Source organism: Hippichthys cyanospilos, chromosome 2, assembly GCF_059441005.1.
Source record: "Hippichthys cyanospilos isolate Australia breed blue-spotted pipefish chromosome 2, RoL_Hcya_1.0, whole genome shotgun sequence".
Lineage (NCBI taxonomy): Eukaryota > Metazoa > Chordata > Actinopteri > Syngnathiformes > Syngnathidae > Hippichthys > Hippichthys cyanospilos.
Genome location: NC_142370.1, coordinates 11,696,331 through 11,720,265, shown reverse-complemented (window position 1 = coordinate 11,720,265; position 23,935 = coordinate 11,696,331). Strand labels below are relative to the sequence as shown.

General features: G+C 38.3%; 1 protein-coding gene across 1 annotated transcript; it reads left to right on the top strand.

The window, feature by feature from the left end:
* Positions 1-571: 571 nt before the first annotated feature.
* Positions 572-22,333, top strand: cenpe (centromere protein E). The gene is made up of 49 exons (XM_088407664.1): positions 572-627; positions 1,087-1,196; positions 1,336-1,425; positions 1,500-1,618; positions 1,718-1,837; positions 2,178-2,259; positions 2,320-2,387; positions 2,626-2,700; positions 3,125-3,176; positions 3,302-3,389; positions 3,698-3,827; positions 4,202-4,321; positions 4,717-4,869; positions 4,962-5,112; positions 5,257-5,356; positions 5,471-5,711; positions 5,802-5,858; positions 6,118-6,285; positions 6,362-6,439; positions 6,607-6,675; positions 6,963-7,094; positions 7,512-7,689; positions 7,798-7,952; positions 8,322-8,420; positions 8,519-8,668; positions 9,015-9,098; positions 9,227-9,343; positions 9,425-9,541; positions 9,644-9,865; positions 10,671-10,808; positions 10,935-11,108; positions 11,671-11,874; positions 11,961-12,194; positions 12,277-12,510; positions 13,175-13,387; positions 13,480-13,713; positions 13,797-13,976; positions 14,157-14,237; positions 14,743-14,868; positions 14,950-15,144; positions 15,226-15,423; positions 16,004-16,216; positions 16,406-16,606; positions 16,849-17,022; positions 17,637-17,737; positions 17,814-17,911; positions 18,708-18,843; positions 18,916-19,259; positions 21,965-22,333. Exons 1-49 carry the CDS (start codon positions 572-574, stop codon positions 22,024-22,026), a joined length of 6,921 nt encoding a protein of 2,306 aa, XP_088263790.1. The 3' UTR covers positions 22,027-22,333.
* The last annotated feature ends 1,602 nt before the right edge of the window (positions 22,334-23,935 follow it).

The window sequence follows — 23,935 nt, the reverse complement described above, 5'->3', positions numbered from 1 at the left end:
TTCATGGCCACCATACTAACGTGACGAGTCAGAGATAGAGGCGTGCTTCCAACAGTTGTATTATAATTTATTCAAAACAATATTTTAAAAAAAATGTGCATAGAAAATGACGCTGGGGCGTCCCTGTCCGGTACATGAGGAAAAAAATAGACACAGGAGCAGAAAACAAATCTGGAGTAGGACTAGGACTTTGCATAACTCAAGACAAACTAAAAGAATAACAAAACCAAAACCATTTCAAACACGTAACATGACACTGCTTGATTGTTGAAATCAGTGGGAAATGTTGAAGATGAATAGCAATTGTTCCGTGTTCATATTTTATGTCCTTTCCTCTTTGATTTTATGTCTATATTCGATAACAAAGGCAATTCAATAGGAAGCGGAAATGCTCACTCGAGTCCATAGGCGGCGGTAATGCGCCTAAATACCATTTGCCACTCTTATTTATAAGGAGAGCAAGACATTTGAATTTTAAAACGCTTGCAGTTAAGTTGTATGAAGCGTATCGCGTCGATGAGTTTGACACGAGCGTAACAATTTGATCATTTTCTGGTTTTCGGGCAACACAATGGCTGAGGAATCCGCTGTTAAAGTTTGTGTTCGAGTCCGGCCCATTATTCAGAGGTAAGTTGCACGTATATAAAAATCTAAGGTGACTATTGAGCCTTGTTCAACAAAAACTAAAAATGGTCATGGCATGCTTTACTAACTACGCGTTTGTAAGCAGCGTTCACTTAAGATTTACATTCAACACAAGGGTGGACAGCTTAAAAAGAAAAAAAAAACGGACATGGCATTTGGAGCGTATTGTGGTAATACGAAGAAACCACACGTTGCTGTGCTAGTGTCCGTCTTTACTCTTTGCATGCCACCACAAAAACTGTACAACAGTGTCCAAATCAGCACAGACAAAGCCACCAGGTTCAAAGCAACAAAGGTTCCACGTCTAAGTTAAGTCGTGTTTTCTGTGACCGACTAGTCGTCGCCTAACGTAATTTTGTACGGAAGCCCAAAAGTGTCATAATTATTGTTGCATGCAAAGAAAGAATTCAAAATCCTAAACGTCTTTTATTTTTGTTACAGAGAAGAGAGTGGTCTATCAGAAGGGGGGCCTGTTCAGGTTTTTTGGAAAACTGATAAGAAAGCAATTCATCAGATCAATGATTGCAGTTCAACAAAGAGTTTCAGTTTCGGTATGGCTTTCTGCACAGAAATGCACTTGTCTTAATTGTTTATGCATTTATTAATAAAATCTACAGTCGGTGAGATATAGCCACAATATTATGATATCGATTGTGCACTTGTTTTTTTTTTTTTTTTTTTTTATAATAGACCGAGTGTTCACTGCTGAAGAAACAACCAATCAGCTCTACCAGGATATTGCAAAGCCATTGGTTGTTTCAACTGTGGAGGGATATAATGGTTAGTAGTGACACCGAAAAGCTATATACCGTACATGTTCTTGTGCATGTGTGTCACCCTTTTGCTTTCATCAGGTACCATATTTGCTTACGGTCAGACTTCCTCCGGAAAGACTTTCACAATGATGGGCAGTGACCATGTACCTGGTGTTATCCCACTGGCTGTAGATGACGTCTTTGAAACCATCAAAAAGGTTTAATATGTTGTGGGCTTTTTCTCATCTTTTTGTAGTCATGCTACATATTGATGGTCAAAATCATTTAATCACCGGTGTTCTCTTTTTGGCCTACAGTGTCCAAAGAAGGAGTTTCTCCTCAGAGTATCTTACATGGAAATTTACAATGAAACCGTGAAAGATCTGCTTGTAGACAGCTGGAAAAGAAAACCTCTGGAAATCAGAGAGACTATAAATGTACGTGTCCTCTGTTGTTGTTGTTGTTGTTTTTAACTTATACATTATGTCATCTTAGGCCAATGTTTCTTTTTTGGATCACGTACCCTGTAAAATATTTTTTCAGCCAAGTACTGCACAAGGCATTTTTTGATTTATGAACCAAAACTAAACTTAAATTGAGCGCTGTCTGTATTAATCTTTGGAATTCTCTTTGTAGTGGTATTTATAGGGATTTTTTTTGTTATTAATGACATGGCACGTCTGTAAAACACATACCGCAATTTTGATTCCTTTGTATGTTAAGCATATGTGAAGAAATTGACAATAAACTTTGACTTGACTTATCTGTGCTGTGCAGAAAACCATCTATGTAGCTGACCTGACTGAGGAACTAGTGACCTCTTCTGCACAAGCACTGGCCTGGCTTCGCAAAGGGGAAAGTAAGTCTGAGAAATGATCTCATTTGGAATAAATCTTTCATGCACTGTTTGGTCCTGCAGAAAACCGTGAATATGGAAAGACTGAAATGAATGAGCGCAGCAGTCGTTCACACACTGTTTTTCGAATGGTAAGCGGCATCGAAAAATATTCTGCTTTAAGTTTCTTTTGACACGTATTGATCATTTATTCTCCTCCCTAATATTAAATAAAATATTTTTCCAAAATTTTTTTTCTGAACTTGTTTTGACTAACACTTTCTTGACATCACTGAATGCATTTTAAAGAGTTCACGTGAATGAATTGAAGTGTTGTCTTCTGGCTACTGTTGTGCTTTATTTTCATTAAAATGCTTTGCAATGCTTTAGATCCTAGAGAGCCGTGAAAGAAGTGACCTGGCATCAGGTGAAAATGCAGATGGAGCCATCATTGTTTCCCATTTAGTAAGTAGGCATACCTTATTTTGTTGATCATGTTTGCTCAAAGAATAGTACATAGTCCTCTACTAGCAGGTGCCCCCCCCCCCTTTTTTTTTTTTTTCGGTCATTGCTGTACTACTTCCTGATGACTGGCATGTAATTGAATGTTGGTCAAAGTTGCGGATGTGAGAGTGGCCGGTATTTATTTTCCAAACCGCCACTGCATGTGCCACATTCACATTTGTCCAATCACAATGACTTGGCGTCACTGATTTTTGTCAAGTGAACAATGATCAATTTGGCACCATATTGGACTGATTTCAACTAGCCCCTTAAATATATTGTCATTTTATTTCACTTTTGTGTTATTGAATATCAGAGCTCCTACTACAGAAGATTACGTCATAAATATTTGATTTTGATTTGTTCCATTTTGTGTCCGTCTCAGAATTTAGTTGACTTGGCTGGATCAGAGAGAGCAAGCCAAACAGGGGCTGAAGGTAAAGAACTCCAGTTTTTTTTTTTCCCCACTATAAATGAAGCCTCACTTGCTCTAATGCTCTCTCGACTCAACCTTATGATTTAAAAAGTACAACAGTTCACTTGACATGAATTCACTTATTAGGTACACGCTTAAAAGAGGGCTGCAATATCAACCGCAGCCTTTTCACACTTGGCCAAGTGATAAAGAAGCTTAGTGAAGAAAGCCAAAGGTATGTCAAATACAGACATATGCTGTATTTAATGCACATTGTGTTAGTTGTTTTGACTGCTTCACTGATTTGCCATTGGTCACTGCTCACATCTCATTTGTGTGTGTGTGTCTACATATACACAGTGCTTGTATTGTACTGAATAGATCAGTATTTCATCACATCTGGCTTATTGTTCGTCAGTGGTTTTAATTCAACATTTGGCACTTATAATAAATAATGTCCACAGTATTTAATGGTCGTGGTCAAAAAAAAAAATCCTAATATTTTGTATACAACATCGAAATTCTGAACTGTTCTGTTTCCAGCGGTTTCATAAATTACAGAGACAGCAAGTTAACACGCATACTTCAGAACTCCCTGGGTGGAAACGCCAAAACAGTCATCCTCTGCACAATCACGATTGCATCACTTGATGAGACGCTCCGCACTCTGCAGGTTAGAATACTGTACAGTATACCTTTTTATCTATTCAACGCATTTTATTTGTCAATAAATATTGAAATAGAATGCATGTAAATTTAAACATTTAAGTAGTTAAAAAAAAAAATCTTTTTTTTGTAAACCACAAAACTCAACCATGATGCATTTTACCCTAAACAAATAGGGGAATGACAGAATTACTGTATTTCATTTTTGGTGGTATCGATCCTTTCGTGATTACTCTAAAGTTGAGTACTCATCTCTCTGGAAAGAAAAAGTGGTATTGAATATCCCTTGTAAGCACCACTTACCTATGTTCACCAAACTGAGCTGAAATGGCAAAATATTTAGATTACATTTAACAGTTATTGTTAATGTGTTCATTTTAGTTTGCAAGCACTGCAAAGAAAATGAAGAATGATCCACACGTCACAGAAGTTTCTGATGACGGTGCGCTGCTGAAACGATATCGTAATGAAATTGTAGACCTCAAGAGACGACTTCAGGAGGTACTTTTTTCTTTTTTTTCCCCCGCAATTACATTGTTATATCCTCCAGAGAACCCGCTTATTCATTTGTGTCTATTGTAGTGGCCCTTTTTATATTTTTATTTATTTATTTATTTTAACAAAAGGTTATCCTACAAAGTTCTAGTGTGCTCAGTAGAGGACATATTGGCCTTTCCAATGATATTTCAAGTGTTTGGGTGGGATGCCATAAACCTTGCTGTGTTACTGAGGCAAAATGCACAAAACAGTGGACACAATATGAAGAGGCTGGCTCCGAGGATGATATTATAGAATCATTTCTGATGCATTGACCCCCCCCCCCCCCCCCCCCCCCCACACACACACACACACACACACACACACACACTCTCTCTCTCACACACACTGCACTGCAGGTTTCCTCAGTAACGCAGACCACAGCAACAGAGAAAGAGGTTCTCTCGCAACTTCTCCAAGAAAAACATCAACTTCAAATCGAACAAGAGGACAGAATAAAAACCCTCACCAAACTGCTTGTCACCAGCAATAACTTGACTCGTGCACAAAGGGTACTAGTGGTCTGAATGTTTTTTTTTTTTACATTCAACCTTTTTTCCCCTTCATTGTTGTCCTAATAACCCCTGCAATTACTGTTTTGAAGGCGCCCAAACGCAGGGTTACGTGGGGTGGGAAAATGCTACGCTTGGCCCACGAATCTTCTCGAGATGACGATCTATTGACCCATAGCTTTGCTGAGTCTGTCTGTCTAAAGAGGAAAGCAGATCACTCCTGTGCAATGGAGCTGATTGAGGGTAAGGACAATAACAAGCACACTATTTTTTATTGTTTGTAATGCAGCTCTGATTTTGGGCATGTGGTAAATCTTAACTCACCGTCAGCACTCAGCAGGGGTAAAATATATTCGTAGTTAATTATGTAACTGTCTGTTCTTGTAGAGGATGAAGACTTCGATGGTCATTGGGATATTCCTGAGGAGTCATTGGATGACACACATGGAAGTCAAGAGTTTGTTACTATCCGAAATGCTGGAGACAGGTGCTGGTGGGATTCTAATTTCTACTGAATTGTCATATTTTTATTCTAGTCCACAATTACATTATTTATTTAATATGCAAGTACAATTCATTCATGTATTCATGACTGATTTAGGTCAGTTGAAAGAGTGGCAGAACTTGAACAGCAACTTCAAACAATAGTCCAAGAAAAACAACTAGCTTTGGCTCAAATTCTGGCAATGGAAGAGAAGGCAGCAGATGTTGACCTCAAACTACAAAAGGAAGCTCAGCAAAAAGCTGAGGCCATAGAGAAAGTCCAGTTGCTTGAGGGGTCTGTGACAGAAATGAGAAGACAACTTGAAGAACAGTATGAAAAGCATTCCGAATCTGAACAGGTTTGTCACGAACGCAATTTTGTTGACGTGGTCCCTTGCGCACGCTGTTACTGATTTTACTTAAAACTCCAACCTTGTTTTCTCCTGAAGCTGGAACGAGAACTTGCAGATATTATCCAACATTGTGAGATTCTGACCACAGAGAAGGTAACTTTCAACCGTCTGATCTAAGAATGGAGGTGATGTTAGGGTACTACTAATTTGTGGTTAATTTCTGATCTATAGCCCATATCTAATTTGAAGTTGGGTAAGAAGATAGCCCAGAAACAATGTAAATTATATACAAAAGCTACAATAGTAAAACCACTTACACAACGAGGAGGGAAAGAGAGAGTGAGTGGGGTTGTTAAATAGATTAATTTTTATTTACTCCTCTCTTAGTTTTTGCTGTTGATTTCTTTTCTAGGATATGCTGGCATCTGAGCGAGAGCATCTCCAGCAGGAGCTGGGCATTGTTATGGAGCAGACTGAAATACTGAAAAAGGAGAATGTTGCTCTTTCACAGGAGCTGCGGGAAAAGGTGGAACTACAGGAGTTTTTATCTCTTGAGGAAAAGTTGAGGAATGAACACGAGGTAATAAATGTAGGAGTTGAATGTATTGCTTTTGTAAACATTTGTTGACATTCTACAAATGCTTGTGATCTTACAGAGTGAGTTACAAAAAACCAAAATTTGCTCATTGAAGGAAAGTATGGAAGCCCGTGAACTCCAATATTTGGAACTTAAGGTGAGGTGACTGAAAGGTATAGCTATTTTCAACTAACAAGGGACATAATTTCAGTAATAGTACAACCACAATACTTTAACTCTTCAAATGAATTAGAAAATGTTATATGTAGTCTTATTTTTTTTAAGAGCCCCGAGTTGAATCCATCATGCATTTTTTTTAAATAGAAAAACTTGGAGACCGTCTCTGAAGAGCTGAAGAAAAAAAACAAAATTGCTGATGATCTTCAGAATATGGTACTGTACACATGAAGTGTTTGTATATGGATATTTATTTTTGAACATGATGAAATTATACATTAAAGTTTTAAACGTTTTAAGCAGAACACGAGGCAACACACCACAGCATTATTTTTGTTGTTTTTTGTTCACACACCTGCACAATTATGTTGCTCTTGTGTGGTTAATACACAGTTACAAATGACTATCTGTAAGCTGTCATAGTTTCATTTCTTCTTCTTCTTCTTTTTTAAAATCGTGGTGTGCGGTTGCACTGCTTCAGCTCTCGTGTTTTTTTCTTGCAGTGTGGCAAGGACTTGGCTGCAGAATTGGCAACGCTTCGGCTTTCTCTCGATGATGCGGAGACCTTTGGCAGAGAGACAAAAAAAGAATGGGCAGTCCTGCGAAGTGAAAACATTGCCCTGGAAGATATAAAGGTAACCAATTAAACACAATGTAAACTTCCCTCATACTAAAAAAAGAGTGGTCTGTCATCAGATGATTAATATGAGAAAAAATCAACAATTCACGTTTCATCTCAAGTTAGTCATTCATGAATTCGAGGCACAACTTAAAGCGATTGAATTTATTTTTCATGTTAAACTCAACTGTTTTCAGTACATTGGTGAAAATAATGGATTTGACCTAATGCTTCATCAAATGGCAAATTCTGCTATAATAGGTGGCTTTTCCAAATGCATTTTAACCCTCAAAATCCTAGAATAAACTGTAAAAAAAAAAGATTTTCCACACAACGAGGGCTACCCCCCACACTAATTAATTCCACTGTGCATATTGGATTAAAATTGTAAATCGTTGTTTTGTTTAAAACCTCATTATTTTACTCTCATCAGATGACATTGACTACCATCAATGAGAAGATGGAAGCTGAAATCAATGACCTGCGTTTTCAACTTGAGGCTGCAAAATCCAATTCCAAGAAAATGCAGACGGATCTCCAGAAAGAGCTTAATGTTGTGTTTAACGAGAACATGAAGCTAACCAATTTACTTGATGGCAAAGTGCCCAAAAGTAGGTTTTAAAAAAATTGTGTAATGAAACTGATTTTCATCAATGGCTCAGCGTGACAGCAGTGCGTTATGACAGTTATCGCAAGTCAAGAAATGTTTTCATACATAGATGTAATGGATAGTGTGGAACTTGAGAGAACAATCAACAACCTGAAAATGGAGCTAGCAGCATCCAAAGAAGCTGAGGGAGTCCTGAGAGCGCAGCTGGAGGAACTGATGTCACTTCAGGATCCCCCTAACAAAGAAGACAACCTGGAGAAACAGGTTTGTTTATGGCATTGTTTATGGTTAAGGCAAAGAAAACAAATCTGACACCTTCTGGCACATCAGTAAATTAATTGCACCAGAAAGAAAGGTCTTTTTCAAATGAAATGACGTTTTGTTCAATTGAATTTTATATATTAGAATTACTAGAGGTTTCGGAGTACTCAGAATAGGAACCCATACTGATAGTGTTCTGAAAAGTGGTATTGATCATCCCTATTTTATATAATTGATTCGTTTTAAACATTGTATTATATTACAGTATTACATGGGTTTCAAAAATCTGCTTTATTGTACAAACATTGCAGCAGAGCTTACAAAAAGTGATAAAGGATGAGAAGGGAAAAAAAAAGTCTTTGCTTGCTTCAGATTTCTGCTGAAGAAATGGAGAAGTCAGAATCAATGGTGGCAGCTCTTGCAGCAGAAAGAGACCAGCTTCGGATGGATCTGCAAGAAAATATAGACATGGTCAGCTTTCACCCAACCTTTCTACTAAACCTCTTCATTTCTATACCAGCTTTTTTTGTGGAAGGCCTTATCTCATTTTATAATTGTCATCAAAACAGATGATTGAGAATCAGGAGGATCTCAGGACTGCTCATGGAAATATAGCTGCTCTGAAGCAGCGGATCAAAGAGCTGGAAAATTCCCACGCGAATAACTCAGGAAAGTCTTTGGATGACATGGCTGCAGAGCTTGAGACACTTCAAACACAAGTAAGTTGTCAAAATGTTTAAAAAAAAAAGTATGAGGAAAGCTCAACTTCATAAATACTGATACATTATATCCTTTACTGCCCCTTGTGGCTTGGTCACTCTTAGAAGAGATTTTTAATCTCTTGTTTAATAAAGGAAATGAATTAATAAGTGTGTTGACAAGCCCAAACATGACTACATGCACAATATAAAGATCCATGCAAGATCTATATCAGCTAATCTTTCAATTGAGGTTGTTGCTCAGTTTTGATTTGCACAATCAACCCACAACCACAATAACAAACTTAAATTCTTTCTACTGTAAAAGCTTGCTGTATAAACAGTCATGTTTGTTTTCCCATTTCAGAAAGACCAACTTCAGGCCTCTCTTAATGTGGAAAGTGAGCAAAAGAACAAACTAGAGGCGGAGATGCAGCAAATTATTGATAGGGTGAGTGAAGGCTTTGTTGTTTGGCATTTGCAAAGTAGCACATTCCAGGTCATGGCATGAATTTTTTGGACGTGCTGTATTTCTTTTACTGTATAAATGGACTAAGGCACTTTTTTGTCCAATATTAGGCTGCGGAAACTGAAAGCCTTCTACATTCCCTTCAAGCTCAACTTCAAGAACAAGTTCAGAAAAATAAGGACATCAAAAGAATGGGCCAAGAGAAACAAACTCAGCTGGAACATCAAGTTTGTTTAAAACATTTTTGAAAATGGAACATCTTTTTATAAATACTCTAAACCGCTAGTTATTGTTCTTCTCACTTTTAGGTCGAAGAGTCTCAAAATGTTCTCCAGGCCCTTCAAGCTGAGTTTGAAGACTTGAAGAAGAATAACTGCAATCTTATCAAAGTCACTGAGGAGAAGGAGTTTGATTTAAAGCAAAGTGTAAGTAAGAAATTCTCACACGTTAAGTTTTCCCCATATACTGTAATTTGGCTAAACATGAGGTGTTGTCTGTGCCTATAAAACGCCCTTTTTTTTGAACAGATTAAGATTTTGAGCGAAGAGCTTGATACTCTTAAAGCAGAGCGAGAATGCTTATCTTTCAAGAAGGAAGCTGATCATCAGACTTTCATGGAAGAGAGTCAGAAGTTGCTGTGCAAAGTGTCTGCTCTCAGTGAAGAGAGAGATCAGCTCCTTGAGACGTTGGGGGAGCTGAGACAGGACAAGACCCAGCTCAGAACAGAACTGGAGGAAAATATGGATACTGTAAGAGGCTTTACATATATGGAAACTCAACCCAGAACTTTTGTTTCAACTACAATACTCTGTGCAGCCCCACTAATCTAAATACAGCATTTAGATTATTGTTTTTGTCGACAGAAAATGACATCACAGTTGCTAAGGACTCAGGTAATGACCAATCACTCCTCAGCTCGTAAATGTCACATAACCTAACTGAGAAATCAGGTGAGCTGTGATTGATTGATCCCTTTGCCCTATGCAACTGCTAAATCAGGTAACAGCCAGAGACCAAATTGCCACGCCCTGAGCTGGATGGGGGAGAGATTAAAAAAAAAAAAAAAAAGAGTTCTGCTTAATTCATTTGCTCAATTAATCTTTCACAAACCAAATATTAATCAGTGCCACATGAGGATGAGAGGGAGAAAAGAGAACACATTTTGGTGAAGAAAACTTTGAGTTTAACTTCGCCCTTTAATTGGACAAAAATCATAAATAAAACTAAGTACAAGTTGTTTGTCCAAGACCATATTGATATTTTTGGTTTGAGGACAAAATATAGTATGTTGGGATGTTCTTATGTGAAAAAGGCTACAGCTGCAGTAACCCAGCATTTCACCGTCCGTTCCCCAAGTTCCAAGAAATCTCAATGCATTGTTTTATTCCATAACTTCATTTGCTGCATTCTGTTTTTGTTTCTTTCATTAACTTGTATTCATGTAGTGCCTTTAAACTTGAAATTATTCTAGAAATCTGGTATTTTTCCTTTGCATTAATTTACTGTATATGCTTACGTGAGTACATTAATGCTGAAGATGTGAATATTTTTCAGACGACTGAGATTCAGACAGAACTCATGATGGCTCAAGAGGAGATCAAACTTCTGCAGGAAAAGCTCAACCAGTTAAAGAATGAAAATCAAGACACTGACAAACTTCAAGAACTTCAAAATCAGGCATCAATTATTTTTGTAATTCGATCTCTGCCTTTCTTTTGAACTATTGGATCTCTTCTTGATGATTCCTTTATATTTACAGCATTTACTGTGTATTCAGCCATTGTCGTTTTACTTAATCCAAAGTGTCGTCTTTTGCAGATTCAGAAGTTGGATGAGGAGCGCGAGTGCATGGCCTTGCAGCGAGACAACATTCTTTCTGAGAAGGAGAAGCTGGTGTGTCAAGTGACATCGCTCACTGAAGCACGAGATAAGCTACGTTACAAGCTTGAGACACTGGAACAGGAAGCCAGCAATCTCAGAGCATTACTGGAGGTGAGTGTTTAAGTACGGTTGGTACTTGCAAAGTCTTTCTTAAGCTCAGACCTTATGCCACAGTTATATTAAGTATAGCAACTTGAGTGCAGAGTACAGTCATCCGATTCTCGCCGCAACTCTCTAAACTGGTACCACCAATTGTGCGTAAAGTGGTGAAGGTCACTATCATATACATTCAAGGGCCATGTGTCAGGAGTCCGAATAGAATAAAGGACTTTCATAGAATAACATTCACAGCATCAGCCGGAACGACATACTTCCTGACCTGATGCATGACATTGTTTTTTACTGAACCAATGTATATCACAGTATCTTAATATATGTATTTCATAATCAATGTGTAGATAAAAGATCAACCCTTCGCAGTGTTTGAACAATCAAAAAATGACCACATACTGAGATTTTCTTCAAGATAAAGTGAAAGAACTCATTTAGTTTTGTTTTTTATAATTCTTTGTGCACTGCTGTGTTCAAGTGTGCGAGGAAAATTAGCAACTTCTTCACTCCAACAGTCACAACTCAGAACCGTAACGTATATTTCAAACCCCCCACTTTACAGACGAGGGCTTTAACAGGCAACCTCGAAAGTGTTGAAGCTGAGCAAAATGTCCAACTGGCGGAGAAGTTGGAGAGCCTGACTCGTAATTTTCTGTCGCTTGGCGAGGAGCGAGCTCAGTTGCAGGAGACACTGGAGATTCTCACTCAACAAAATAATCAGCTCGCCGTAAAACTGGAGGATGTAACCGAAACCTATCAAGCAGAGGTTTGGGCATGCTACTATGAAGTTTTTAAATAAGACTGCTTGATGTACAATTGACTCGAAGAGGACTTTTTTTTTTTTTTTTGTAGAAAAGTCACTTAATTGAGAAACTCAACGGCATTGAAGCTGAGAGAGATGTTCTACTGGTTGAGAATAAAAATAGATGTCAGAGCTTCACTGAGGACTTGGAGAACATGACAAACAGAGTAACTTCTCTCAGCGAGGAGCGAGCTCAGTTGCAGGAAGCTCTGGATATACTCAAACAGGAAAAAAATCAGCTTGTAATAAAACTGAAAGATCTGAACGAAACGCATCAAGTGGAGGTTTGTTTTAAGAACAACAATAATAACAACACTGTAGTAAAACTAAAACGAAAGCATTGACTATGAAATATTTTTTTTGTAGAAAATGCATTTAACTGAAAAACTGGGAGCAGTTGAAGCTGAGAAAGACCTTATATTGGCTGATAAGGAAAGCAGATGTCAGAACTCTGCTGGTGAATTGGAGAAGCTGAGCTCCAGTGTGATATCACTAAATCAAGAACGAGCTGACTTACAGGAGACAGTGCAGATGCTCAATCAGGAGAAAAATCAGCTCACAGCGAAGTTGGAGGGTGTGGTGGAAACATATCAAGCAGAGGTTTGTTGCATTGTAAATGCTCTCAAATTACATTACATTACAAAGATGTTAATCAATGGCTGCGACAAAAAATATGTCTAAATTGAATTTTGGGTAAATTTGTTACATGTAAATTTTACATACAGTACACATTATGTGATTTTATTTATGTATTTATAATTGTATATATGAATTATGTGCAATGTGTTTTTATGGTCACTAAAATAATCTATCAAACAAAAGGAGATACAAAAATATGCTATTGAAGTATTCATTTCGATTTTGAACTGCTATTTAGCTAACAATATTCTGTTAGTGTTGAAAATATCCATCCATCCATCCATGTTCTATAAATATGATGGGACTACACATGCGGACATGTTCAGTCTGTTAGAGAGGATGTTGCTGTTGGCAGACAATTACAAAAAAATAACACATATATATATACACACACACACATAAACTTCCTTGTACCATCTTTTTGTGTAAATATCTCGTGTTATTTTCTGCAGTTTATAGTCCAGTGCAGCTTATCCGTGACAATCTCCCCCCCATATTTTGCTGCTGCGGCTTATATACAGCTGCGGCTCATAGTCTGGAAAATACAGTATACATACATACACACACATTTTGTGTGAGTTTGATTTGATTAAACAGAGGCATTGACTCATTGTTTTTTTTGCAGAAAATGTACTTATTTGAGAAAATCAAAGACGTTGAAGCAGAGCAGGAAAGGAGATGTCAAAACTCCTTAGAGGAGTTGGAGAAGCTGAATATCAGAGTCCAGTCTCTCAGCGAGGAGCAAGCTCAGTTGCAGGAGAGACTGGAAATACTCAAGCAGGAAAAAAATCAGCTGGTAGCAAAACTGGAGGATGTGACCGAAACGCATCACATGGAGGTTTGTAAGACAATCACTAGGTTTTTCTTTCAATGTTTTGCGTTAGTGTGCGATTGACTGAAGATAAGCATTGACAAATATTTTCTTTGTAGAAAATGCATTTAACTGAAAAACTGGGAGCAGTTGAAACTGAGAGAGACCTTCTACTGGCTGAAAAGGAAAGCAAATGTCAGAGCTCCGCTGACCAATTGGAGAGGCTAAGCTGTAGTGTGATATCGCTCAATCAAGAGAGAGCTCTTTTGCGGGAGACACTGGAGACTCTCAATCAGGAAAAAAATCAGCTCTCCGTAAAGCTGGAGGATGTGACAAAAACATATCAAGCAGAGGTTTGTTACATAGTCAACACTGCGTGGTTGTTTTTATTTTTTTTTGTACGGCTGATTTAACGAAGGCAATTTGTTCTTTGCAGAAACTGCATTTAATTGAGAAAATCAAAGAGGTCGAAACCAAGCAGGAAAGGAGATATCAGAGCTACTTGGATGAAATTGAGAAGCTGAATCGCAGCGCGACTCGTCTCAGCGAGGAGCGGACTCAATTGCAGGAGACACTTGAACAAGTTGAGCGTGAGAAAGTGGAGCTGCAGGACAAGGTAAAGCACAGTATGGCTGAATTGCCATTCAAGGCTGTTTTCGTATGGAGCTTTACTGTGACAGATTACAAAGAACATGGAATGTTTCTTGCTTTGTCTTTTAAGTACAAATGCGCAAACTTAACTTAAGGAAGTTGGAACATACTGTAATTGATGTCTCTCAAATCCTGATTGCTTTAGGTACAGCAGCTGGAGGAGCAGCTAAAAACATTAAAGGAAATTCAAACGCTGGTTGAATCTGAGGTAGTCACATCACAGCAGGTTTGTCATGAGGTTTTTTTTTTTTTCATTTATTTATTTAGGATTTCAGTTCCGTGGGGGCATTTCACAACACATGTTACATTTCACGAAGGTCAAGGGTTACAGATTTTCCTCACAAGAGTAAATAGTTTCCTGTGAACTTGCTATTCTGGTTGGTTCTTTAAAGATGAACCATTTCAGCATATAAGTCTTTGCACTGAAACATTTTGAAGGTCAGACTGGTGTTGACCTAAATATGATTTTTCAGCTTTGTGATTTATTTTATTTTTTTTTTTAGATTTTGCTGCTAAGTTCCTATTCCACAAGCGCAGCAATAATCAGAATGCTATGTGTAGACTAACAGAAAACTTAGAATATATAAGTAAGAGCAGCATTTTTTTGGGTGGGGGCGTGATTTGCCCTTCAATTAACCACTGGTGATGCTCATTATTACGCAGTGGTGAACAAACAACACACTTCAGTCTGACGCTCTCTCTTTCTCACCCCCACATATTCACATTTTCAGTTGCTCAATGAAGCGAAAGCAACCATTTCTGTCCTCAATGAGAAGCTTGAAAGTCACGACAGGGTGTTTGCAATTTCCACGGTGACAGCATCGTCAAGGCTGCATGACTCAACCATGCAGCTTCAGGTAACTGCGTCTTGTTTCATTTGTGGGATGTGGCTATAATGAAACCATTTTTTTTCTCATCTTCTCTGATACAATTTAAAGGAGATTTATGAAAGATTGCTGCAGTTTATTGACAAAGCCAGCCGGCCTCATCCCGCATATGAAGGCGATGACCTGAGGGTGGAAAATTTCCTCGGCAGTGACGTCTACGACTCCTTTCCTCAGGCCACTGTCAAAGCCCACAACTCTGTCTGTATGTTGGGTGTCAAACATTTGACAACATTCCGGAATATTAGTGTAAGTAACAAGACATTTGATTGTTTCTTGAAGTCGTTTCTTAACACATTATTTGTAAAATGCTGTCTTCTGCTTTTCTAGGATGCCCTTCTGGCAAAGGCTAAATTATACAGAAGGGTTTTTCGGGACTTGTTCAAGCTGGATGTGTCTATCTTTGAGGAGTGGCGCTTGCAGGATGTATTGCAATACAGAGCCTTCTCGATTAAAGACCTGGACATTTGTTCAGTCCAGGAGCAAAGACTAGATGAAGTCATTAAAAAAAGACACGTCTATGTGCAGGTGAGCGTCCTCACCACCTCAGTTTTATTTCTGCAAATTTGTATTGTAATCCCTTTCACATTTCGCAAATTCACAGACAGTGTTACCATATATTTGTGCCTGTGAATTTACCATTTGAAGTTTTTTTTCCTATTGCAAGTTCCGATATACACTTCTTGTTTCTGTGACTGAATGGGCTCTTTAGACACATCAATGCGTCACTTGAGCACGCACAGGAGTCATTATAATACAATTCATATACCCCATGTTCAAATTAATTTTAAAAGAAAAATAAACAGTCCCTCTTAAGGCATTCAATTAGATTTGCTGATAGCTACAGAAATATTGTTATGATCTCACATCGCGCTTTGGTCCAACGATTGTCAAATTGGGGATTTGACAATCGTTGGACCAAAGCACTACTTTTGCTGAAATCAAGTTTTCAACTTTCAAATAATATTTTGATTTCTTGCAGCAGGGCTTGCTGGTGGTTGGGATTGGGGTCACTGTGTTTGTGTGTGTGTGTGTGTTTTGTTTTGTTTTTTTAAATATAGTTTGATGATCTTTGGCTTAAAATCTACAAACGTGCTTGATTTTACAGAAACTGACTGACATGTTGGAGGCGCTTTGGGCAGGCTTGGATTCTTTCCACAAAGAAGTTTCCGCTGAGGTCAGAGAAAGAATGAGGTTCTTAAAGCAGGTGCAGGCTGAGCACGACAGGCCGACATTAGTTGTTAGCAGGATGTACAGCCTATTTAACGCTGAGGCTGCCAGCAGATCTGCACTGTTGCAAAGCAGAAAAAAGTTTCTGCAGGTATGTTTTCTGTGTGGTGAGCAATTTTAACCTGTTTTTGGTTTTCAGTGCCATTTAATGATTTCTTATCGACAAACATCAGCTGTTTGAAGTTCCCTAAGGAGAAGCTCATTCATGAAAACGTTTGAATATTTGGACTGAAATTGCCTATGCGTACAAAATCTCACCGTCTCTCCAAACCCCCTGCAGGGCATCATCGATGGCCGCGATGCTCACTATCAGGATTTGAGGCAGCTGACGGCACAGGCTCTATTCCAATTGGAAGAAGAAAAAAGCAAGCGCGTCACTCTGCGACAGAAGCAGGAGGAAGCTCCAGCAAGGTCAGAGCTGACTTTGCTCGGAAACAACCAAGAACTTATTCTACTCCATCAGTCTGAGGAGAAAGTAAACGTAAGTCTATTAAGTTTGGTTCATCACAGCATGCAACCACAATAGTTTACTGCCGAGAGCTTCAGTTACTAGTAGATGTTCTCCATTTGTGTTGCATATTTTTTATTTGAAAACACTTTCACAATGAGTCATACACACAGAGCAAAGGGCCGTTTTGTCAAAAAATAACTTTAGTAAGTAAATGCTTTGACAATCGATGGAAAAACAAATACATTTAATTGTGACTTGTTATCGTTTATCAGGCTTTATGTCTAAAAAACAAGCAGCTGGAAGAGGCTCTGCAAAAAAACACTTGCATCCCTGACTGCAAGATGGTCCTTGAGCGACTTGAGACTGAACTTCGGGCAAGTCGAGTCCAAGTTGAAGAACTTAAGAATGCTGCTGAAAGCCTGAAGAGCCAACTACAAGAGGCTGAAGTTAGTTTTTGACCTCTCATCTTAAATATTGATGGGCAATAGGGGGAATATATAATTCAGGATTACGTATTACACACACACTACTTAATGGGGGACGTCAACCCAAATGTTTTCTTCTTAGTCTTAACACGGCATTCAAATGATTGCGTTTATGGAATATGAATTAAGCATCAAATTGCACCCGGTTGACTCTTATCTCGGTGGTTGACAATTTTGCCACTTGCTGTCCGCTGAAAAGCACATCCCAGCTTGCGAACGTCTCATGACCATACGCTGTAAACAGGTGAGCCGTTATTGGATGTTACCTGATCAACTGTGACGTTATTTTCAAAAGCAAGTGGTAAAATGGCCGACCCCTCAGGTAGGTTAAAATGGGTAGATTTTCCTTTTCAAAATACACACTGTTAAATGTAATTCTCTATTAATACTACTGGGATTGCATAGCACATAGTGGTAATATAATGGTTTTTGGGTTGACTCCCCCTTTTAAAGTGAATCTCAAAAGCTGCTACACAGACTGCTGAATTTTTTTGTCCCCTCGGATAACTAAAACACACTACTAGGTTTTTACACTGCTGAAATGCTTTCATTTACACACCATTTTCCTGATATAGAAAGATGTATCGCCTTCAGCTGCTGAGCTGCAGAAAGTCAAAGCTCAATTGTTCATGAAGGAAATGGAATTGAGCGTTGCTTATGATAAACATCAACAAGAGTAAGGAATCGTCCAGAATGTTACCAGTACCATCTTGTCCCTGTTTTTAATTCTGACCCAAACGTTTGTCCCTCAGGATCCAGAAGATGACCATTGTTTTGAATACAAAGGAAGAGTCAGTGAGGAAACTGAAGCAAAATTTAAGGGCAATGCAGCAGCAAGGAGAGGAATCATGTAAGGCACTGACTCAACCTTCTTTTTTTTTTTCCTCTTCCTTTTCTGTGTGTGCCCCCCTGTAAAATGTAAAATATAAAATATTTCTCTCGCCCAAGTACGCCCTCACCAGCGCAGTACGTTTTTGGATGAGGAAAACAAAACAGACTTAAAACCGAGTGCTGTGATTATTAAACATTGGAACTACACACAGTATGTAGTATTATATAAAGCTGTATTTTATTCAGCAACTCTGGAAGCTAGATCGTGTTAAATCTTCTCATTTGGCTCGCTTGCTAGAAAATTGCATACACTTTTAATGTGTCAATTAAAATGTATACCACAAACATTATAGAGTGTATGTAAATGCATGTTGGGAAATGGAATTCAGATATATAACATGAAAATATTGTCCTTATTTACATTACAACAGATATTTAAAAAAATAAGTAGCTTTACGTTGCTTTATTATGCAATTTGAGTGATGTTTTACTCCTCCATCTTAATGTGGAGCTGGCTTACTACTTGTAGAATCGCCCATGTAAGGGATCTACGGCAAACAGCCATTTTTGGGGAATCTTATTCCACCAGTTATGCTATCGATTACTTGTATGTCAAATTTTATTTTGTATTACTTTTTTTGGGTATTGTTCAGTGGCTAAAGATAATAGAGTTTGGTGCTGTACTCCCAACTTTTTTGAAAGCGATTCGGTTATAGGTTAGATCATTGTGTTCTAAAGTAAAAGGTCTGGGCTTTTGTAGAACAAATTTCCCCACAAAAACATCACTTTCTTTTTTCCTCTCACACATTCTTTAGTACTGCAGGGTGAAGAGCTTCACGACCGATTGCTGAACCCCCGAGGTTCGGTGAAGGGCAGCAGCGCTGTTCTGCGATGTAACAAACTGGAGGAGGAAGTCAAACGGCTTCAAATCAAAATCACACAACTGGAAAAGTAAGATGAACACATAGCTCCGCATCAGTTGGATTTGCTCTTGACACGGTCTGTTTCCGCTCCGCTCTATAGCGTGATTGCCAGCCAGCAGGCCGAGCTTACCAAATGGAAGAACAGAGTGGTCCAGCTGAAGTCAAAGGCCAAAAGCGATGGACATCCTTCAATGCAGCGTACCCCCACAAAACCTGAACTGCCTATGTGCCCTGATTTCTTCCCGCACTCACCAAAGAAGTTTGTATTTGCGCCCCAGAAGGTCCCTGACTCCCCCGTCAGGATTTTGGTAGACTCACCCAAAGTCCCACGACTACTCGACTCACCCAAAAGCAAGTTTTTTGACTCGGCCGACAGCACGGATCTTCTTTCCAAAACGTTTCCCAGGAGATTCTTCGATAACTCCAGTCTTGGATTCAGTGCAGGTAAACGCCACGATCAAATTAAACGTTGTAGTGCAATTCACCCGTCGCTAACTCTTTGTCATAAGGCTGTTTATCGTTGTCAGATATTTCTGAGGCAGATTCGGAGACCAGTAAGTGTGGTCTGTCACATTTTTGGGTGCTTACTTTTATATTGCCACCTTCCTAAGGTAATGGCCAGTCCCCCAGCAAATACAAAAAAGCAAAAAAACAAAACAAATACTGATCATATCAATTTTGTTTCAGTTTTGTTTCAAATGTCAATTTTATTTGCGATGGCCAGTATCGTTAGATGTTTAAATGGGAAGTCAACACTTTTATTTTTCCAATATGTTCTTTGTGCTTTCACTATTACACACATGGTAGAGGGATTAATAATGTGTATTTATGTTCATGGAATATGAATTAGGCGGGGAAATAATGGTTTTTATCCGTCTCAGGAAAGTGTATAGCCGGAAATGTTTCTATGCGATGGTCAACATCATTTTTTACATTGGGTAGTACCATCTAAACACACACACACTTTTTTTTTTTTTTTATAATCTAAGGTTGAATTCGAAGTTGAAGTTAGTACCTATAACTTGTGACAACTCATTATTATTATTATTATACTATAAATAATAATTTTAGCCTCCCCCATTTTTTAAAAGATATTTTATTAGTAGTAGGTAGTAATAATTGTAGTAAGTAGTACGTTTACTAAAGTTGCCATTTAAGTGGATGCATATAACTAGTGACAACTTATTTATCATCTGTACACATTAATTTTTAGACACCAACTAAATTAGTCCTATGTTTACCAGTTAGCAATTGAAATTAGAACCAGTAAATATCAAATACCATTAAAGGTCAACAAACACTTTCATTGAGCTCACAGATTGTGTTGAATGTACATTACACATGTAATAGTTCTTAAAAAGTCACTTACAGATGATGATTCAACAATACCCCCCCCCCCCCCCACTGTTTAAGATCTCAACACGTAAACCAGAGCCATTATAAATTGTTTGTTATTACATGTTTGATAACATGTTATTAAAGCAATAGTGCATTTTGGCAAGAGCTTTCCTTTATTTTGGAAAGGGTCATGTGCTAAATTTGTCTTGATGAAAGCACGGCCACTACAAAATCACAAAGTGTTTTTAAGCACACAAATAGCATCAGGTTTTCGACCAGGTGATGCACAGGACAAGCAATGGAGCCAATTTGTCAAGACGGCCTTTGCGTGTTTCCCCAAATACTGCTGTGGTATGCCTTTTGCCGCATTGCCAAAATTGTTTTGTTTTTTTCGTCATTTTCATCTTGAGTATTATTCCAAACATGTGATTTGCCTGTTCTTGCCTCGAGTTTTTCCAGTCCATGTAGAGAACAGTGGCGTAAACTTGGCGGATATGTTCAGTCGAAGTAGTTATTAAGTCAACTGTCGTCAGGGTGTCACAAGACCTCAGTGAAGTGTGGCCCGGTCAGGGTTTTACTGAGTCAACTATTTGTATTTGGTCAATGGAATTTAAATGTAACTATGTGGTTAATATAAATAACTGTCAGTTGTCAATTGCTTATAAGGTTACTGAATGCATGCATGAAAAAATGACATTAAATCACAGATAACAGAAATTTCCTCTTGGTGTGGAGGCAGCAGCAGAGTGACTCGGGTTGGTTACGGCCACTCCTGGACATTATGTAGCTCCGCCCCTGATCTTGCAGGGGCAGCCTATTTGCCTTGTACAGCAGCACTAGCTGTCAACTGAAAATGACATCACAATGTTTCAGGGCCAGTTTCTGAACTATCAGTCAAAAATAAGTGGCAAATTGGCCGCCTCCTGAACGGGTGGATTTCTCTGCTTAATTCATATTTCAAATGTGACTTAGTTGTCCTTCACATTCTACACAGTGAACACTTCTTTAAAGATTGCTTGGTCAAGGTTGTCTTGATTCTGAGCGTGGAGCTGTTATTCTTCTGGTGTCAAACTCACTTTTGCCTTTCACCACTGTCAAAATCAATTGTCTACAAGATATATACACAATCTGCTTGGTTTTTGGCTAGCGCTGTTTTTAATAGACAACAGAAAAACGTATTATTCTGTCCTCGTTATATGTAGCTCTCAAACTAGACCGATAGCTAACACGAATTGATTTGGTCCAATGAAAGCTTGAGGCGTGGAAGTTTCAGTTCTTGTTTTCCTGGCTTGTACAGCTAAATAGAGCCAATACTCATTTTCTTTTCTCTCTCTGTAAAACTGCAATAAACATGCAAATAAAATATAATCACTTTCTGACTAGTAGCAATATTAACCTATCAATTAAACATACGTTACACACGATAAACAACTTCAACTGACCGAAGGCTGAGCCTCTTGGCATATAACGTAAATGACCACAAGGTGGCACTAAAGTACAACGTCCCCCTCCAGCCATTCATCTAGCAAATGTGAAACAACAAATCAAACTGAAACAAAGCATAGTTTCAGCACAAGTATTTTTATCAAGCCCCCTGAAGATTTTAGTTGCGTTTGTGTTCCACAAGTGTTGTTGCATGCAGAATTTTCTCACCTGTGTTTGATTTGGGGCCATGCAAAAATCCTGAACCACTTTCCAACCACTGTTATGTGTCTTAACAGGTTGAAATGAAAAGAGTCATTTATTTGTGATGGAACAAATTCATGAGCGGCAGTTATTAATTACTTTTTTTTTTTTGTCTCTTTTTGCAGATACCAACTCGGATGGGTCCTCCACTAAGCCGCTTGATGTGCCCGAGTGTACTACACAGTAAATAAGCCGGGCTTTTGTTTTGTGTTTGTTTTATCAGTTTTGTTCAAATGAAAGAGTCATTCCACGATCTCCATATCATTCCAATATTGCGTTGACGGTGTAAGTGTGTGCAGTTCATCCATCAGTATTCCTTATCTTTGACTAAGCAACTGTGAGGGTTTGTGTTGTTGTGTGTGTTTTGAGGTAGGGGTTGTTAACGTTCCACTGCAGTGTCACCTTCAAACCACCAGGGGGCACCCTAACACCAGTTGTAGAATTGAACGCGCTGAAGCTTTAAAAAATAAAATTGATTGCTTGTGTTTTTGAAAGGTTTGCCTTTTTCTCAAACTTCTCATAACTTCCCCCACTTTATTGTTTAAGATCAAGAAAAATGCCACCTGCCTAACTGACATAATGATGAATTCATTTTCTTGGCTTTATGCCGTGCACAAACACCGATGGAAAGGAAAGGAAAAATCTAGCTACACTATTTTTTGTTTGGGTGACAATTTGAGCTTAACTAGTCATCTCGATAACAGAGTAGGGCCACTGTACTGACTTACATTTCTACTCATTTTAAAAACAGCCCCAGCTGTAACAAAGTGCGATACAATTTTACAAGTTTGAATTGTTTTGACTGAGGTAAACGAGCTCTTTTCACATCATTTAGTGTACAGAAACTTGGCTGAAATTAAATGTAATATATATAATATTGAAAATGAAAAAAACTCATTCAAATTTAGGTTTTGTATAACTGTCAGAATGCTGGACAGATGGAACACAAGACATGTTTACAATAATTACTTGCTCCTTTTTGTGGCATTCCAACAAGTTATCCACAAGCTATGGAAAGTTTCCATTAAAGCTGATGTTAAAGAGAAAGTACATATTTTTTTAGGGTAAGTGTCGGTCTAAACACAGCATTTTGATTGATATTGTTAGTTGAATATTAATTACCAGATTTATGATTTTTTTTTTTTTAATCCATTTTAGGAGGTGGCCATTTTGTCACTGGCTGTTGCCTAAAAATGGCATCACAATTGCTCAGAGCTCACCCAATCTCTGATTTGTCATATGACATTCACAAGCTGAGCCGTGATTTGTGATGTCATTTTCAGGTGACAGCCAGTGACAAAATGGCTGCCCCCACTGATGGATAGAGACTGCTAGATTTTGCAGCTTAATTCACATTCCACAAACAAAGTAAAGCCTTTGATAGATGTTTACTCGGTTTATTGCACTGATTTGAAATCCTTTAAATTCTTAATTTTCTATGACAGAAAAACAAAAAAAAAGCTTTAATATGTTGCCCAACCCTAATTAAGTATATTGTAATGTAATAGAACACCAATTTATGTATGTATTTATTTGGGGAGGGGGGGGGGGGGGTGTTAGTGTCAGTACCATGGAAAAATAAATAATCCCAAAATACAGATTCTAAGATATTGTCCCGTTTTTAGGCTCCTCCTGCTGCAGGCAGGAGCTGGAGAACGGTTTCATTTGTAGACATGCGAAGTAAGAAACGCGTCAAACATGTCACGGGGGAGGGGGGCATCTGCCCCCATCAACATGTGACAAAAAAAAAGAAGTTTGAATTTGGTTTCAGAGGATGAACATATCATTGTGGAGACATTCCCGTCAGGTAAAATGACAGATCGCTTTTACAGTATCGTGACTTTGAACTCTGCGACGTTAAGAAGACAGATTGTTTTTGTCAAGCAGAGGAGAAAAGAACGAACTTGAACCTAAACTCTAAAAATATTCAGTCCCCTTCAGAAGTAAAACTGATGGAATTTAGGAGACCTGATGTCACTACTGGCAAAGAAACATTAGCGCATACCCGCAATACATATTTTTGTCTTTATTATTCAAAGAGAGCCATCACTGAGGTTCAAGGGTGCAATGGAAATATTTGAATATGTGTAATGAAA

Coding starts and splice junctions, on each gene's coding strand:
- cenpe (XM_088407664.1), top strand. CDS start 572: ATGGCTGAGGAATCCGCTGTTAAAGTTTGTGTTCGAGTCCGGCCCATT. Junction 5,712..5,801: donor AGCATTCCGAATCTGAACAG/GTTTGTCACGAA, acceptor TTTCTCCTGAAG/CTGGAACGAGAACTTGCAGA. Junction 10,809..10,934: donor ATCAGGCATCAATTATTTTT/GTAATTCGATCT, acceptor CGTCTTTTGCAG/ATTCAGAAGTTGGATGAGGA.